Source organism: Triturus cristatus, chromosome 2_1, assembly GCF_964204655.1.
Source record: "Triturus cristatus chromosome 2_1, aTriCri1.1, whole genome shotgun sequence".
In the NCBI taxonomy this organism is placed as follows: Eukaryota; Metazoa; Chordata; class Amphibia; order Caudata; family Salamandridae; genus Triturus; species Triturus cristatus.
In genome coordinates this window covers 317,126,222-317,145,060 of record NC_140581.1, presented here as the reverse complement: position 1 = coordinate 317,145,060, position 18,839 = coordinate 317,126,222, and the positions used below count along the sequence as shown (strand labels likewise).

Sequence of the window (18,839 nt, the reverse complement as noted above, 5' to 3'; positions counted from 1 at the left end):
CTAGATACTTAGCTGTATCCGTATCAGTCTTGATCGCTAGGAGGGCCTCGTCTATATGCTTCCCAAACAAGGATTCTCCATCATAGGCCATATCAATGATTTTGGCTTGAACCTCTGGCCTAAAAGACGTTGCCTTAAGCCATCCTTGACGCCTAAGGACTGCAGCTCCTGCAAGTTGCCTAAAGTTGGTATTTACAATATCGAGAGCACAGTCTATGATCTCTGATGCGGCTCGTTCTCCCTCTTGAAGTATCTTCCTTGCCTCTTGTTGACGATCTTCAGGAATGAGGTCTATAAATTCAGAGAATTCTGACCACATCTGGCGGTCATAGCGACCAAGTATGGCCAAGGAGTTTGCAGCTTTGATAGAAGTTGCCGCCATAGTAGAGAACTTCTTGCCGATCAGATCCAATCTTCGCCCTTCCCTATCCGGCGGCGTTGATATCGGCATAGCCGGATTTTTGGACTTTTGTTGAGCAGCCTGTGATATAACGGAATCTGGTCGGGGATGTCCGATTAGACAAGAGAGCGTTTCTGGAGGAGCACGATATTTCTTATCAATACGAGGGAGGACCGCAGGTACGGAAGCAGGTGTCTTCATAATTTTTAACCCCTCATTCCAAATAAAATCGATGATGGGAATTGCTCTGGTAATCTTCCTTTGCTCCTCTTTAAAATCATGGAGGAAACAATCCGTATGCTCCACAGTGACAGGTAGTTCAAACCTGGCTGCTGCACGTTGCATTAAATTGTGAAAGCCACCTATATCCTCTGGAGGAGAATCCGATGGCTGCGGAATAGGTGGAGAAGGCATGGGAATGATGTAATCATCCCAAGGATCCAGAGTGGTGTCCTTATCCGGTACTTCACCTTCTTCGATATCTTCCTCATCAGAGGAAATGGTATCATGGTGCGATTGTGTCCCCGAACCAGCAGGGTAAAGCGGCGAATTTGGAATGTCCGTATGTGACTCTTCCATTGGTTGTAAATTAGGAAGAGGTTGTTGTGGTGGAAAGCGTTGGCGGTAATCCGCCAGCATAGCCTGAAGATCTTGAATCAGTGTAGGCGGGAGATGACTCGTTTCTCTACGATCCCAATCCCTTGAGGGATGCCTGTACACTGGTGTAGCAAGGCCTTCCTGGTAAGCATGCTCATGATAGTCTTCTTCCTCATCCACCTCTTGACTTGAATGCAACTCCGAGGGGTGCCTAGCTATTCCGAAAGGACCCTCATCATCCTCCTCTTCAAAATCATCCCCTTCAGCATATGAGTCCAAGATATGCGAAGGCAGCAAAGGAGAAATATTACTGTAATCCTGTTTATGAAAAGTTTTTAACTGAATATGCGTGTACGCAATAGGCGTAACATGAGTAGTTGGTGGAATCATTTTAAGGAAACCTTTCGTCGACGGGCTTCCCCTCGTCGACGGACTTGCTGCCTTCTGAGGCGTCGACGGGAGCGTCATCGTCGACGAGGTCTTCGCCGTCGACGGGATCGTCATCGTCGACGGGCTCGCCGTCATCGTCGACGGGGTCTTCGCCGTCGACGGAATAGTCGTCGTCGACGGAATAGTCGTCGTCGACGGGGTCTTCGCCGTCGACGGGTTCTTAGCCGTCGACGGGGTCTTCGCCGTCGACGGGGTCTTCGTCGTCCATGTTCTCATCGACGATGCCGTTGACAGAACTTCCTTCAAGCTCGACGTCGACGCAATTGTCAACGGAGTCTTAGACGTCCTAGGAGACATGATAGGTGACGATATCGAAGTAGTGGAGACTGTAGCCGTCGACAGAGGAGCAGCAGAAGTCACAGAGATAGTATAAGATGATCCCACTGACAAAGTCTTAACCTGAGATTTACTCACGGTTTTAGTAGTTGAAGACTTCTTAGATCTGTCAGAGTCTTGTGACTTCTGTGAATGGTCAGAAGTTACATGAGAGGCCTTATGATGTTTTCTCCCTTCACTGGAAGAACTATCAATTGATCTAGCTCTCTTGCTAGATGTCGAGGCCCTGTCATCCTCCTCAGCCGAGGAAGATTTCAACCATAACAATACTCTTGCCTCTCTGTCCCTTAAGGTCTTAGGAGGGAAAGTCCGGCAAATTCTACAGTCCTTAGCAACATGCTTAGGATGAAGACAGTAAATACACTCCTCATGCTGGTCGTCTACATGGACCCTCTTCTTATCACAAGTCCTGCAGGGTCTAAACAAAGCTTTTTTGTCAGACATACTGAAGAAAAGAAGAAACTGAGTAGGCACTCAGGGAGACTCCCTTCCACAAGACGTGCGGTGAAAATCTGAGGAGAGCTGGCTCTGCTGAGAGGGTTCTAGAAGGGTGCTGATGTCTGATTGGTTGTTACCAATTCTTGGGTTATTTTACATAACGAAGTAGATAGGCTTCTAAGATATAGGCCTTAGGGCATTTTTTCTTTGGGCCTACTACTACTACTACTACTAATTATTTTTTGGCACTACTTTTTTATCTACCGAGACTCCCGCCTCGGCGACGGGGAATGATTCAGGCATGTGAATCTATGAAAGATACCCCAATACTGGATAAATACGGAGAAATTGCTGGAGTCGCTGATACTAGAAATGCGGGCGAACTTTGCTATATTTGGAAAAAAAAAAACAGTTGAAAATACAGGGGACCTGCGGAGCCTTTGATACTAAAATAAATGCCCTAATGGAACGAGTAACTACAGTAGAGACTTTGGTAATGGCTCTAAGTAAGGAAGTAGAACGTAATCAGAAAGAAATTTAACTATTGAAGACAAATGAAGGGGACCTCAGAGATAAAAATCGAATCCCTAGAAAACGAGGCGAGAAGAAACAACTTGAGAGTTTTAAATGTACCTGAAGGTCTGGAAGGGGAAGACATTAAAAATTCATGATTAACCTACTGGAAGAAAGCTTCCCCTGGCTGAAATAGACTGCCTTAGCGGAGGACATAGAGGATACACCGAGACCCTTTTGGAAAGGAAAAGCCGAGAAAAAATCCTAGGAAGATCTTGATACATTTCTAGACCTATGTGTTAAAGGAAAAAATGCTAAAAGAAGCCCTCAAAACCAGTTCTTATACTAAGGACGAATGGGTATTTAGAATCCGGTCAGATATCTCTAAAGCAACCCAAGATAGACAGTGGGGATTAGGCCAACTAATGCAACAACTAAAGTCGCTGGGAGTGACTGTCCAGATGCGCTTCCCAGTCTCCTTCAAAATTATGTGGAAGAACAAAATGTACAACATAAGGAGAACCTAAAGAAGTGGAGTGTTTTATTGAGCAGATGAAATCATAACATAATGAGCACAGTTAATGCCTGGGGAGCGGGGAGTTCAAAAGGGCGGAATGTTCTGCCCAGAGAATGAGAAAGGGAGGCTTCTCCCGGTGAGGGGAGGGAAGAGAAGAAGAAGATATAATTCACAAATAAACTTGCAAAAAAAAAAAAAAAAAAAAAAAAAAAAAAAAAAAAAAAAAAACAATCGCACTGGGTGAGGGAGCATAAGGGGAGAAAACAAAAAAAAGTAGTCCAAGTTGGATAAATATGATGAGGTTATGGTCCAAGGTGCGGCAGAGAAAGCCCTGGCTTAATTTAAAGGAGCTTAATGTCAATTAATATTCTATCATGGAATGTGAACGTCCTCTGAGTTAAGAGTTGTAGACCGTAAATAATGGAGTATATACAAACAACAGACACTGAAGTTATAATATTACAGGAAACACACCTACTAAAGGCAGAATGGGCCGAAATAATCAAAAAACAAAGATGGGTAGATTCATGTGTGTGTGTACTGACCAAAAATGCATTTTTTTTTTTTAATCACTCAAAGTAAGGACAGAACCAACAAGCACAGACACAAAAGGGAGAAAGAAAGAATGCACAATAAATCATATACTTTGGTAGGGTATTATGGCCCTAATGTGGATGACCCTTCTCCCTTACAAAAGCTGTATATACTCTTATCGGAAGTCTCAGCTCCGATAATTTTGGGTGGAGATTTTAACTCCAGAGAAGATAGACTACCCATAAGAAAGACACCCAATCTACCTAGGATGAGGGAGTGGCTAAAACTCCACATCAAGGATTTGGGGTTAGTCGATATTTGGAAGGTAAAGGGAAATAAAATACACAAATATACATTTCAAAATAAAAAGTATGGCCACGCCTCCAGGATAGATTTCTTTCTGATAGACAGAGGCCTGGTTAATAGCACTAAGAAGGTAGAGCATTTACCGGCACACTTGTCTGATCATTTTGCAGTTTTACTGCAGATACAAACCAAGAATGTCCCTTAAACCCCAAGATGGACAGTAGATCGCACTATATTAACAGATCCGCAAAACAAAGAGAAGCTGAAAATAGTCAGAATTTTTTTTTTATTAAATGGGGAAGGGACCACTAAACAAATGCATGGGATTCATATAAAGCGGTCATCGGGGGGAAACTACTTAGTTTAGCGTGCCTTCAAGCATAAAAATACCAAGAGTAGAATTAGCCAATTGGAAAAAAGAAATACAAAATGTAAGTATAGCAGGGGAGGCGAATTTACAAAGAGTTAATAAATTGGAGAAAGAAATGAAAGGGAAAAAAAGAGGCACTATCTGAAGTCTTAGACTCCATAGTTAAAAGTAAATGGGAGGCAAGTAAATTATTCCATTATGAGTACGGGGAGGGTTGCAGTAAGATGCTTGCTTGGAAAATCGAAGCAGAACAAAACGTGAAATAGAATTCCAATGATCGAGGCAGAGAATCAAACAGCCCCCAGCATGGAAGATCCCGAGATTGAGAAGGCCTTTACACATTTTTTTTTAAAGACCTCTACACTGAAGACACAGTCTCATCAACAGATCAAATAAACTGCTACCTACAGATGATAGTGCTCCCAACCGTTACGCAAGAGCAAAGGAACAATCTCAATGCCGATATCACAATGGAAGAAGTGGCTGATACGATAGGACAGCTAAGAAAGGGGAAAGCTGTAGGTCCAGATGCACTACCTAATGAAATATACACGATATTAAAAGAAACCTTGCCCCCCACCCCCTCCTGACGGTATTGTTGAATGGCATCTTCCGAGACGGGCAGGAATTTCCGTACTCGTGGAACAAAGCAACTATCAATATATTGCTAAAACCAGGGAAGGATCCAAAAAGATGCTACCTCGTACAGACCCATATCGCTTTTAAACAGACTATAAAATCTATACTTAAATCTTGGCTAAGAGAGTGGGACGAGTAGCTGAATTTATAATACATCCAGATCAAATAGGCTTCAAAAAGGTAGACCGATACAAGAATTGACGCAGGAGAGGATTAATGCAATTGATGTGGCAATTCACGAGAGGTTACCCCTCTCACTCATTACCTCTGATGCAGCCAAAGCCTTTGATAGAGTTAGCTGGCCGTTCCTATATGCAGTCTTGGGGAAATAGGATCTAGGGGAAACCTTCCAGGGAGCAGTAAAATCCTTATACAAAAATCCAACAGCTAGGGTCCTACTTCACAGCAACCTCACTGAGAAAATAAGCATTAAGAGAAGTACGAGGCAAGGTTGTCCCCTTTCTCCCCTACTTTTTAATCTATATATTGAACCGGTGGTGAGTGTCTTTAGAGGTAACCAAAAGATCACTCCTTTCAAATATCAAGGGTGGGAGAAGAACGTGGCCCTCTACGCTGATGAGCTAATGATTATTACCAACAATTTGGCAGAGTCACTTCCAGAAATAGAGGATACACTGGACCAATTTGAGAAGGTGTCAGGTTATTCGGTTAATCAATCTAAAACAGAGATCATGGAATGGAACCATCAAAGCAAAAATCCATTAGTAAAAGAAATAAAATTCACTATCTGCGTGTGGAAATAGTGAATGATATAAAGAAAATAACCCACACAAATTTGACCAAAGTACTGTCAGAAGATAGGAAGCTTCTCAAATTCGGGGGTGGGGGGGGGGGGGGGGGGGGTCTTCCCCTGTCATTTATGGGGCACTCGAATATACTAAAAATAACAATCCTCCCAAAATTCACATACATATTTAACTCCACATCACTGGCATTCAAAAAAGAATGGTTAAATAAATTGCTATGGGAGCTGAGTAGCTTTCTTTGGGCTTTGAAAGGGGTTAGGATAGCAGGGAGAAAGCTTCGGAGGAAAAAATAGAACATGGGACGATAGCTTGTCCAGACCTACTGGCGTACTGCAGAGCATTCCAATTTAAGAACATATGAGCACTGTTAAAAGAACAACACACTTGCCCCATATATCTACAAGCAACGACCAATGTAGAAGGTAGCCACCTTTTTATACAAATATGGACATCCAAAAATGTTCAAGAAAGTAAAATTGAAGGTGATATAGTCAGCTTCTAAACTGTGGTATCAAATCAGGAAATCTCTGAAAATACCTTAATACAGTGATTATGCCCCGATATGGGCGTCTCCAGGAACCCCAGAATGATAAAAAGATAGGCTTGCTATTCCATCGAGAAATTAAGGTATAACAAAGTGGGGACAACCAACAGAAGGAAACACTATATTTGGATGGAACAAACTTACAACCAAGACTAAAGGCTTAGTATCAAAATTCAAGTACTATCAGCTAACGTTCTCGGTCAAGACTCTAGGGGAATGCGAGACAGAGAGCAGAGATAGAGAAGAAAATACAAGGAAATGAGGCACTAAAGAAGGGGGTATCAAGTTGGTACTGGGCTTTTAGAACTGTCGGAGAGGAGGAATTTAATTCTACATGTTGGTACATTGTCAAATTTGCCTCTATAGGAAACAAAGCAAAAACCAAAGGAAATGATGGACGGAGTGCTGAACATTGCAAGCACTCACCCCCAGTCAACTGATCTGGGTTTAATCCATCGCCGTTCTTTAGCCCACTCTGCCACCCCAGTTCAGACATGGCCATATGCAAATCAGTCTGAACCTGTGCCTCATGGGAACAGTCCAGCCCGAACTGCCAAGCCATGTCTTCCCTGGACCGGAAACAAGCTTCCTGGGACCGGTTTCTGGCATTTCAGCCGTCTTCAGCCAGGCTTGCTTGAATCCAGTGGCAAAGTGAGCAAGGGACTCACGTCTGAGCATTCCTTCCACCCGTAAACGATATTCTTCTGCATGGAAGAGATGGGTGGGTTGGTGCCTTCAACGGGAGGTGGATCTCGTGGGATCAGAATTAAAAGATGTTTTGAACTTTCTTTCCGACTGATGAATCTAGATTATGTTACAGGTCGATAAATAATTTCAGGTCAGCTTTGTCTGCTGGTCACGATCCCATTGATGGGAAGCCGGTAGATATTCATTCTCTGGTATGCAAGTTGTGTAACGGTATCAGGGTGACAAATCCTTCAAGGCCTCGCTACTCCCAGTTATAGGACATGAATAATGTTCTGTCCTTACTGGCAGAACAATTCGGATTTATCCTTGAAACATCTTTCTGCAAATTTGACTATGCTTTAATGTATTTCATGTCGAAGAGTGTCAGATGCAAGAGCCCTGGATCTTAAAGGTAGGTTGTTTTCACCAAAAGATGTTTCATTTCTTATTTCAAAAAGAAAAAAAGAATATGTCTCTGTCCACTGACTATTCAACATTCCCCCACAATGTTAAGTTATGTGGCAAAAGGTTTAAATGTTTATGAAGAACGTGCTATGGAGCACAGGGCTGATACTCGGAGTCCTCTTGTTGGCTACTGGCTATTCAGAAACATTTCGGTCTCATTTCAGCAGCGGCCGCGGCCCGTTGGGTCCACTGGGTCATGTCAGAAGCTGCCATTGAGGTCCCCAGGTATGATGCTCATTCAGCTAGGAGAACCTTTGAATCCAAAGTATTTGCGCTGGGTTTGAGGCTAGCAGACATTCTTCATGCTGCCGATTGGTCTTCTGACCAGCTTAAAGATTTTTTATTACAATCCTATTGCTCATGCTTCTTCTATTATGGTTGGTCAGCTCTAAACCAGCATAATCTAAGCCTCCGGTCCTGCCATAGAATAGAATTTGTTCTAGCATATGCAACAAGAATTGTAGATTCTATGTCAGGACTGGAGGCGAGGATTATGCCTTCTTTCTTCACTTTATTAAATAGCAGCGTTGGAAGAAACTAACAAAACTACTTTTCCCATGAACCATAGGGAAAACTGTAGTCATAAAACAGTGTTTTAACAACCAATCACAAAAGAGACAGCGTCCAATCAGGACCCCTCAGGAACGATATAGTCCTTTGTTAGTGTCCTGTCCTCCTCTTGCTTCGCTGCTGCGCAGCCAGTTAAGTTCTCTTCAGATTATTTTCTGTTTGGGGGGCTTGGTTTAATCTAATTAAAAATATTTCTCGTTATTTTGCAGCGTGTTCGCTTTTTATGTAAAGTTGCCGCTTATGCGCAGAGCCGCGATTGTGTTAACAGTTTGTACTGATAAATGGGTTTTTTCCCCTTTCAGTTGACGCGCTGTTGCGGTTTGTTTTAAGCGCTTATCGCGCGTGTGTTTTTTCCGTTGGTGCCGCGGGAGTGAAGTCTCTCACTCCTACGCGGTTAGTAAGCTGGTGTGCGGCTCCGGACATCCCGCCGCCTGGGGGCGCAGGAGGCTGAGGCAGGCGCGGCGCGTCTCTGTGGTTTCAACCGTCTGTCAGAAATTCTTCGGGAACCATGTGCAAAAGGTTCCTCCACGTCCCATTCAGTTTTCAATTCCCGACGCACATCTGGTGGACGAGGAAGTGGCTTCCCTTCTGCTCAAAGGCGCCATCTCGGTTACATCGCCCCATCCGCGCGGGTTTCTCAGCAACATCTTCTTGGTCGACAAGACCGACGGAGGTAAGCGTCCTGTCATAAATCTAAGCGAGTTCAATGGGTGGTTAGTTTACCGCCATTTCAAGATTGAGGGCATTCATCTCCTTCGAGACGTCCTCCGTCCTCACCATTGGATGGTCCGCCTGGACTTGAAGGACGCTTACCTGGTGGTCCCAATTTTTCAGCCGCATCGCCGATTTCTTCAGTTTGCCTGGCGTCATCAGGTTTACGAATTCAACGCTCTTCCTTTCGGGCTCTCTTCGAAGCCCTGGTGCTTCACCAAGGTGCTCAAGCCGGTAGTGGAATTTCTAAGGGCTCGAGGTGTACGACTGATCGTTTACCTAGACGATCTGCTCTTGATGGCGGCCTGTCCACGTCTTTTGACAGATCAGCTTCAGAACAGTGACTGTTGCAAGATCTCGGTTTTGTGATCAATGGGAAAAAATCCCTCCTTCAACCTGCTCAGTCCGTCACCTTCTTGGGGTTCGTCATCGACTCCACCTCCTCCACTCTAAGTTTGCCAACAAAAAAGCTGACAAAGATTCGCCACGAGTTGCGACGGGTTCTGGCCAGACAGCGAGTGTCTCTTCGCCAGCTGGCTCGAGTGGTAGGGCTCCTGTCAGCTTCAATTCAGGCTATCTTCCCGGGCCCGCTCCACTACAGGGCCCTTTAGCACCTCAAGGCGTATTTCCTTCGGAAGGGGTATCCATACTCCCACAAGGTCCTCTTGACCAACGATGCTCGAGACGAGATCCAATGGTGGTTAACACACATGGAGGCATGGAACGGGAGAGCGATCTTCGGTTCCGTTCCAGATTTGGTTATCGAATCGGACACCAGCAGACTCGGTTGGGGCGCGCGTTGCGGAGGCCTTTCTACGGGGGGGCTTGTGGTCTCCCGAAGAACAGAGGTTACATATAAATTGTCTTGAGCTTCTGGCGGGCTCATTTGCCGTGAGATGCTGGACGAGCGATTCGGTGCAGTCGTGTGTACTCCTCAAAATGGACAACGTTTCGGCAGTCCGTTATATCAACCATCTAGGAGGCACCAAATCGAAGGCTCTCTCGGACCTAGCAGCAAGTTTCTGGCAATATTGCTTGGACAGTCACGTGTCAGTCACAGCAGAATACCTGCCGGGCCGCGACAATGTGGAAGCAGATTTCCACTCACGCCACTTCCGGGATACCAGCCTTTGGAAGCTGGACGACTCGGTCATTGCGTCCCTCAACGACCTTTGGGGTCAGTTTACGGTGGATCTACTTGCGTCCCGGCTAGACCATCAACTCCCGAGGTTTTTCAGTTGGAGGCCCGATCCTCGGGCAGCAGCCATGGATGCATTTCTCCAAGATTGGAGCAAAGAACGGGGCTATGCGTTCCCTCCTTTCGCGATGATCACCCGGTCAACAGCGCAAGTCCGCAGGCAAATGCGGAATTAGTCCTAGTCACCCCGCTTTGGAGGTCTCAAGTATGGTTTCCAGTTCTTCTGGAACTTTCATGGGATTTTCCAATCCTACTCCCCCGGTTTCCACATCTTCTCAAGGATCCGTACGGCACTCCTCATCCTCTAGCGTCCACGAACTCGCTGTGGCTCATGGCGTGGAGGATTTCAGGGGTAGATGGCAAACCCCGGGCCTTTTGCGAACGGCTGAGGAGCTCATCTCCAAGGCCTGGGCGGACAGTACGATTAAAAGATACAAGTCCGCGTGGGGCAGATGGTCCCGTTGGTGTTTGCGAAAGGATCTCGATCCCTTGGTCGCGTGCGTGGTCCACATCATGAATTTCTTGGCGAAACTTGCCTCAGACGGAATGGCCTATCGGTCTATTAACAGTTTCAGGTCGGCCATTTCCTCTGGCCATGTCCCAGTGGGTGGCTCCTCTGTGGGGAAACACCCGTTGGTTTGCAGACTTTTAAGAGGTATTCGTCTCTCTTTACCACCGGAGCCGAGGTATTCGGCTTTATGGGATGTTAATCAAGTCTTGAATATTTTCCTTTCATGGCAACCTAACTTGTTTCTGTCCCGTAAGGAGTGGTCAGCTAAACTCGCAATGCTCCTGTGCCTGGTGTCTTGCCGGCGGGTCTCTGATGTGCGCGCACTGGATATCTCCGGTCGCATGTTCACTCCGGAGGGAGTGACGTTTACCCTTTTACGCCATACAAAGTGCCACACGAGTCAGCTCTTATCCAGAATTTTCGGATTCTCCAAAGCTTTGCGTGGTTCGCTGTCTCAAAGCGTATGAGGAAATGACAGACGAGTACCGTCCTCCGGGAGAACGTCAGCTTCTCATTGCGCTCCGGAAACCCTTTAGGGCGTTTTCCTCACCCACCATTGCCAGATAGGTTCGTTGGGTGATGCAAGAAGCAGGCATTAGCCTCAGACACTTTGGTGCGCATTCGACAAGAGGAGCCATGGCATCTAAGGCGTTTGGTCTTGGTGCTCGCTTGGAGGATATTCTCAATGCGGCGGACTGGTCCTCAGATTCCACCTTCAAGAGTTTTTACTTCAAGCCAATTCTAAATATGGCTCATTTGGTTGTGGGCAAGCTTTAAACAAGCATAATCCTCGCCTCCAGTCCTGACAGAATGAAAAATTTCCTAGCTATCGTAACGAAAAGTTTCAATTCTATTAAGGACTCGGAGGCGAGGATTATCCCGCCGTATGCTCTTGGAAGAGATCCCTCCCCGTATGGAGGTAGGTATGTTTCTCTTTCCCTATGTCGGAAAATGTTGTTGCTTTCTCATGAGTTGGGAGGGATCCAGCACTTGTGTCTCTACTAGGAAGTGGCTTAATTGTTTATTCAGAATTTTCTCGATCAGTTTCCCCGGTAAAGGGAGTCTGGAAATTGGGCAGAAATTATTCGGATCTTTGGGGTCCAGACTCGGCTTTTTTAGAAGGGGCAAAATGGATGCCAATTTCCATCGCATAGGGAAATGTCCCGTTGGGACCATCATATTAAATATGACCGTCCGTGAATCTACGATTGGGCCCGGGGACAATTTAACCACCTCAACAGGGCAAGGGTCATAAAGTGAACCTGAATTTACCTCCATGAGGGTCTGTTGTGTGTCCCCAGGGGAAACTGACAGGAATTTATCAAATGTGGGGGAAAGAACCCCTATTGACGTGGATTTCTCACTGGCCATGTTCGTCTTGCTTATACTTGCTTCGCTAAAGGTCGAGAAAATAACTTCCACTTTAGACAGAAAGAACTTAACCAGTTCTTCACAGAGTGATTGGCTTGGTTGAACTATAGCCGGCCTGGGCGAGGCCAAGGTGGCAACCGTTTTAAACAGTTCTTTGACTGAGTTCTTTGATTCTTCAATGCGAGTAGCATAGAATTTGTGTTTGGCCGCGAAGATTAACTGTTTATAGTTCTGCCGGCTGCATTTGTAGGACTTTTTCTCAGTTTCCCTGTAGCTACTCCTCCACTTCCGCTCAAACTGTTTACAGATGAGTTTTTGATTTCTTAGCTCATCCGTAAACCAGGGGACGGACGGATGTGTTCTTTTAGGGTGCAGGGTTTTAATAGAAGCTATTATATCACATGCCTGCTCCAGCCATTCTGTGTAAACTTGGCTCGCCTCTTCCACTTCCAACGGAAGTTGGGCCGCTGAGGATGTCAGAAGCTCCTGCAAGGTGGTTTCCTCAATTTTGTTCCAAACTCTTACTCTTATTTGTTCCTTAGGGCCTGAGCCCCTCACACTTTGTTCCGTCAGTCTTATCTCAAATTGAACAGCAGCATGATCGGACCACACCAGGGGTAAGAGGCCCACGAATTGGAGACTCTGCCGATTTGAAATAATCCCATCCAAGGTGTGCCCTCCCCTGTGCATGGGGCCCGCTACACGCTGCTTCAAATCAGCGCTCAACATCAAGTCATTTAAAATCGCCGTATCTTTTTCCGCCATTGTTTCCAAATGGAAGTTAAAATCTCTCATAATTGTAAAGGCCTCTGAGAGCGCCCCCTCTTCCAGTAAGATACCAAGGGAAGCTAAAAAGGGATTTCTCATTCTAGGCGGCCTATACAATAGACACCCCTTAAAGGTGTGATGGTGGGATAGACTGAGGTTAAAGAACAAAGCCTCACATGTATCTATTGGAATAGGCTGGAAGGCTGCCTTAATCTATTGATGATAGATCACTGCCAGCACTCCGCCTTTCCTCATTGGCCTATCTAACGTGTGGCATAAGAGGGGAGGGGCGGCCTTTACTATATCTGGCCCTGAAGAAGATTCTGTCCAGGCCTCAGTAATGAAGGCCAATTTAACATCCAGCTCCTCAATAAGCCTGGCACATTCTAGGCTATGTTTAACTAGGGACCTCATGTTCAGCAGGATGCATTTAATAGATTGGGTCTCCTTAGCAACTACCCCTATCCTCTTATCTTCTATTGTGCATATGGGCAGATTTAGAATCCGGGGTATGCTAATTCTGCAGCTGGGGCAGACGTCTGGGACCATCGCCGGTAAAGCATCCAGCGATAGGCATGTACAGTCCCTGGCTCTATCTGTCCCCATTAGTTCCATCAAGGTAGATCTATCATAGCTAAGAAAGGGTCCCGTTTCTGAGCTGTAACTTCCATTGGTCCTGGCGCTGGCCATGCGCGGACGGGCACAGACGGGCCTGCCTTAGGCACACCAGCGGCACACCCGCTGCGTGCGTCCGCTGCGCGCTCGCGCCAGCCTGTGTGTGCTTTTGTAAGCGAGTCAGGGAAAGTCTAGTCCGCTAACTCCAGTTCCTTCCAAGATGGCGGCCCCTCCCGCCTCTCGCTCCGTGTCAATTCCCCTGTTTCTAGCCTTTAAACGGGTAGACTCAATTGAATAAAGGTATTTAAAATAGATATTGAAAATTATTTAAAATCGAGGTAAAGGTATTTGAGATCGGTTAAAATCAGTTTATACAATCTCAGCAGTATTAAAAGTGTAAATAATACGAGCAAAATTAGCAGCAAAACATTAAAGTGTACAAAATACGCTACGTGCCTCTGTCAGCTACCTCCAAACTACTCCCGGCTCAAGCCTCAGGATATCTCCTGCACTCGGGTTCCATCTCAGACCTTCGAGCCGGTCAGGCCCAGTCTCTGCATTCACCTGCCGCTTCTGGCCCCGCTCTCGTACCGCCTATCCCCGTATCGGTCGTGTTTCTCCGAGCCGGCTCAGTCCAAGGGCCATCCTTCCACAGCAGCCGAAAGGATCCCAATGTGCGCCACCGAGTCACAGCGTCCATTGACCGCCACTCACCGGCTGTTTCTCCTTCCCGCCGCAGGCCGCGTGTCTGTTCTTTGTTGGCGGCGCTGGAGTTTACCGCCCGCTCTTATTGCAGTCCGTGCCCTCAGTACCGGTGCGGTCGAGCCGCAGCCTCCCCCTTCAGGCCTGGTAAGTGGTTCACACAGCATCTCGCTGCCTAAATTCACCGCTCTGGTTTCTCCTCCGCCGCTTCCTGTTCATTCTTTTCGCTGCCTAGTTTCTTTCTCAGCCTAGGCCCCACTCTTACCAGGCTCAGGCAGTTTCAGCTGCGATTTCGCCTTCCTCTGTGAAAAATATGCATCCCTGGGATTGTATTTTCTTTTCGCCAAGCCTCCGGTGCCTTTTTGTTAGCTATGTGGTTGCATACAGGAGGATTAAAGACTGATTACTGCTCCTGTCCAGCAGAGCCTCACAAAAGTGCAGCCATCTTTCCGCGGGCTCTCTAGCACCCTCTCCACCCCCCCTTGAATAGATCTTTCTTAGGAGAATTCGCATTAATCATAAGAAATTCACTTAAATTCATTTTCTGCTGGACCAAAGCTAAAAGCAGTTGAAATATCAAAGAGCACACCAGAAGGAAAACATTCAATGCAAAAAGATGCAGCAGAGCTCTGAAAGAATCCCAACCATACTAAGGTATGGTAGCCTCTAGGGCGCGTTCAGTGCAGTGTGCTTCATTCTGATTGGCGGATATTCGGGTCTTTTTAAGAGGCAAATAGATTACTAAGGGGTCAAGTGTTTCACGCCTTTGGATCTTTTCAACACTATTTGAAAGTTGCAGAGTGCTCCAAGCTGGACAATGTGAAATGATTCAAGCATGTGCATCTATGAAAGACTGAATGCTGGGAAAGACTATGAAACCAAACAAAATAAGGAAAGTAGTGACTCTGCTAGGCTTTTAATATGAATTAAATAAGCAATATAAAGTATAATACAATAAAAAAAGGAAATTAGCACACATACCTGCAATGTTGATTGAAGACACAAAAGCAGCAAGCACAGCCAGAGATTCAGCTACATTTGAGGGCAAGTAGCCTCCTCCCATCAATGCCAATCCACCAACAGCAGTCAAACCTATACGGACACAGAGCAAGGAGGAAAATGAATACGTTAACTATATCCTGAAGCCTAAGTAAATGTTTTCAGAGGTACAGAAATTGAGATCATACTACAAAAACATCACATAGCACCTCTTTAGGCATCGTCTGAATCAACATCAGCATTTAAGTACATTCAAATATTTACTATCCGACTCCAGTTTCATCTGTGGGGTCAAATTAACATAGTCTTCAAATTTTCATACCAAATGTACATGCACAGGATCCTGAAAGCTTGGAATGTGGTCAGCTGTCCTCAAGTTATACTTTATATCAGTAAACAGTCCTCTCTCAGGATGGCCCTGAGCTGGTAAAACTAGCTGGTTAATCTGCTAACACTTGTGTGAAGAAGATGCGATCTAAATAAGTTGTCATTCAGCTTTATAGTGAGAATGCAATGGAAGGGAAAAAACCATTACAACATGGTCATTACAAAGAGTTCCCGTTACAATGAGGTTGCAACAACACAAGTGCTGTTACAACGCAAACTTTTAACACGCATATCCCTTTACAACAAATTTCATTGTAAAGGCATGAATCGTAAAGACATGTGCATTTTAAATGCAAGTATTAGGTAAGTATTAAGGGTTTTATATAAGGGGGTTTACGGTGAGAATGGGGTGGCAAGGTAATTTTGGGATTTTGGGAGGGTATGGGTTTTTGGGTGGCAAGGATATTTTTAGAGTGGGTATGGGTTGTGAGCTATCAAGGGTAATTTTAGGTAGGAAGGGTAATTTTAGGGTGGTTGAGAGTTTTAAGGAAATGTGTGTGAGTATCGGTGCTTGCCGCAACCGAAAATCGCCTTTTCCCCGCCTCTCCCAATGGCGGTCCGTGGAGAGGAAGCGAACCTCTAAATGCAAACACTCCAGCTGAGTTCTTCGAATCACGAAAAATAAAGACAGCTACCACGGACTCTTGCGATCAATTGCGCTGTTTATTCAGCAGTATATGGCCACTCGACCATATACTGGTCATCCCCAATCTCTAATTGACAGCATTCCCCTGGGTGAACTCCTCCGTGCCAAACGGAATTGTAGCACAGCAGAGAGTTTTGAAAAGGAAGATTGCGTCATGATACAGAGATTTCTAGAGAGAGGCTATTCGAAAACAGTGATTAACAAAGCAAGAGCCAAAGTTAAGGAGAGGACGAGAGCCTCACTACTCATTGAAAAAGAGAAACATGAGATCAAAGATGAGGAGACAATTAGATTTATCACCACCTATAGCAAAAAAGCACACGAGGTTAGAAAAAGTGTCACCAAATTTTGGCCGGTGCTACACACAGACAAAGACCTTACAAACAGTATAGGATCTTTGCCCCAGATCACGTTTCGAAAGGCCAGATCTCTTAGAGACACTCTCTGCAGAGCAGTTGAATCAACCAGTGTCAGAAATGTGGGGATTCAGGGTTTTTATCCTGGTCGTAACTGCAAAGCCTGTAAAAACAGCCGTCATTTGAAAGAATGCAGTTTGTCAACTGAGTCTAAACCCTTTAGAATCACCAAACATACATCCTGCAATACGGAGTTTGCAGTTTATGCTCTTTTCTGCCCATGTGGAAAAGCTTACATTGGAAGCACGATTCACAAGGCCAAGAAAAGAGTACTAGAGTACTTACGTGCAATTAAGAACGGTGACAAGCAGTATCCCATGGCAAGACATTTTCGGATCAAACATAATCAAAACAATTCTTTGCTCAGTTTCTGTGTACTAGATTCAGTGAGACTTAATGAGAGAGGCGGGAATAGAGTACAAGATCTAAGACGCCTAGAGTCAAAACTGATTATACAATACAAAACTTTAGTTCCTAATGGGCATAATTGCGATGAGGAAATGGAAGTCCATCTTGGATAATTAAGTACATCATATGAGGCATTGTTGTTTATTTACAGCGATATCAATTTGTGGAGTGTTTTGTAGAATTTTAGAGAAATTGTTCACATTTTCTTTCACTCTGTCTGCTAGCTGTAGGGCAATTTTTTAAATTTTGTAATTTTTGTATGGATGAATTTCCATAGTGTCTATTTTTGTGGTATTACTGACGTTATTGTTAGTTTAATATTTAAGGATGATATATTGTGTTTTTTCTTTTCATAGAAATGCCGGCCAGCATCAATGAAAAGCAACGAAGCTAAAGTATCGGTAGATTGCATCTACCTAGAAGAAACATCATTAGAGTTGAATCTTATTGTAAAGTTCAGGATGAGTTTACCCACTTGGGTTGAATAGCCTTATGTGATGACTAGCTGCGTTATAAATTGAGAAAGTTGTTTGATCGTAACATTGGAAATGTACCGCTTTGTCGTTTACCCATTTGGGTTCTACAGAAAGCAGACTTTGGTTAGGCTGCAAAGAGCGCGCATTCATACGGATGTACAGTTAACTTAAACATTGTGTTTTATAAGTATAAATCACGATCACATTTATAATCAAGCAAGACTTGGTAACTTGAACTGTCTCACCCAGAAGTTTTACCACTCCAAAATGGCGGATTAATTATGTTATGAGGAGTATAGCAACTCCTACTGGTGCAGTCCGTTTTCTATGTTGTCACATTTTTTTCTTGTTTTGAACAAGTCTTTATTTAAACAATGTTTTGACTGGCATACCACACTCGCGAACAAGGGTTTTCCCGAAACGCGTCGAGTGGCCATATACTGCTGAATAAACAGCGCAATTGATCGCAAGAGTCCGTGGTAGCTGTCTTTATTTTTCGTGATTCGAAGAACTCAGCTGGAGTGTTTATATATATATATATATATATATATATATATATATATATATTATACACACACGAAATTATGCGAGTGGCAATATAAAAAACATATATATATATATACACACACACGCATATATGTATATATTTTTTTAAGTGTTTGTACTTGCCTCTAAATTTTAAAGAAAACACATGACATTACCATGCATGCTTTTTACCACAAATTGATCACGCATATGCCTTTATCAATCATGCTATTACAACGAATTTAGTTGTAAAGGCATACGCGCTGTAACATTTTGCATTGTAATGGTAATGCATTGTAACAGCACTTGCGTTGTTATAACGGCATAATGGCATGCGTTGTGCCATCATACATTGACAATGGAATAACCTATGGCCATCCTTTCAAAAAGGCACTGCTGTACAAGGAGTACGGAGGGTTTGTGCTACAGCTTATACAGTCATACATTTACAAATTGTCCATGTCAATGAGCTACGGTCTGTCAGTTTACTTCCACTTCCATAATAGAACTTGTTTATCAGCCACCACGGATGAAACTGATCACCTAATCATCCCTTTGGAGACTTTCTGGACCAGAATAAGAGTGTAGTATGGGTATCTTTGTGTCAAGAAACCTTCTCTCCTCGCATACATATGCGATCCCTTTGACCACTTATTACCACCTCCCATTCTATTCCCAGTCTATCCTACCACTTGCCCTCTTGTGCTCTTCTCCTCGAAGTGCTTCCCTACGGTCCCATATAGCATCCTGTAACCAGTTAGCTGTACCATCCCACTCACCTTTCAGCTTGCTACTGCTCTACCCAACACCACATCCACCACAACACTTATGATGGCTGTCCCCTAAATTCATCTGGCATGTCATTCCACTTTTAATTCAACCTCATCTTGACCTATCCTCAGAATGAACAAGAATTAACCAGCCCTTTCTGTTCCTTAGTGACATCAGTCCTTCTAAAAAGTCTCCTTTCAGC

The 18,839-nt window shown here is 44.6% G+C and overlaps 1 protein-coding gene across 2 annotated transcripts in view; it reads right to left on the bottom strand.

Annotated features, from left to right (window-relative positions):
- Positions 1-18,839, bottom strand: part of NNT (nicotinamide nucleotide transhydrogenase) — a 391,279-nt gene that overhangs the window by 237,420 nt on the left and 135,020 nt on the right. For both annotated transcript variants that reach the window (XM_085631219.1, XM_085631218.1), the window contains exon 12: positions 14,991-15,101. In XM_085631219.1, the coding sequence (XP_085487345.1) occupies positions 14,991-15,101 (111 nt within the window). The remainder of the gene's footprint in view (positions 1-14,990; positions 15,102-18,839) is intronic.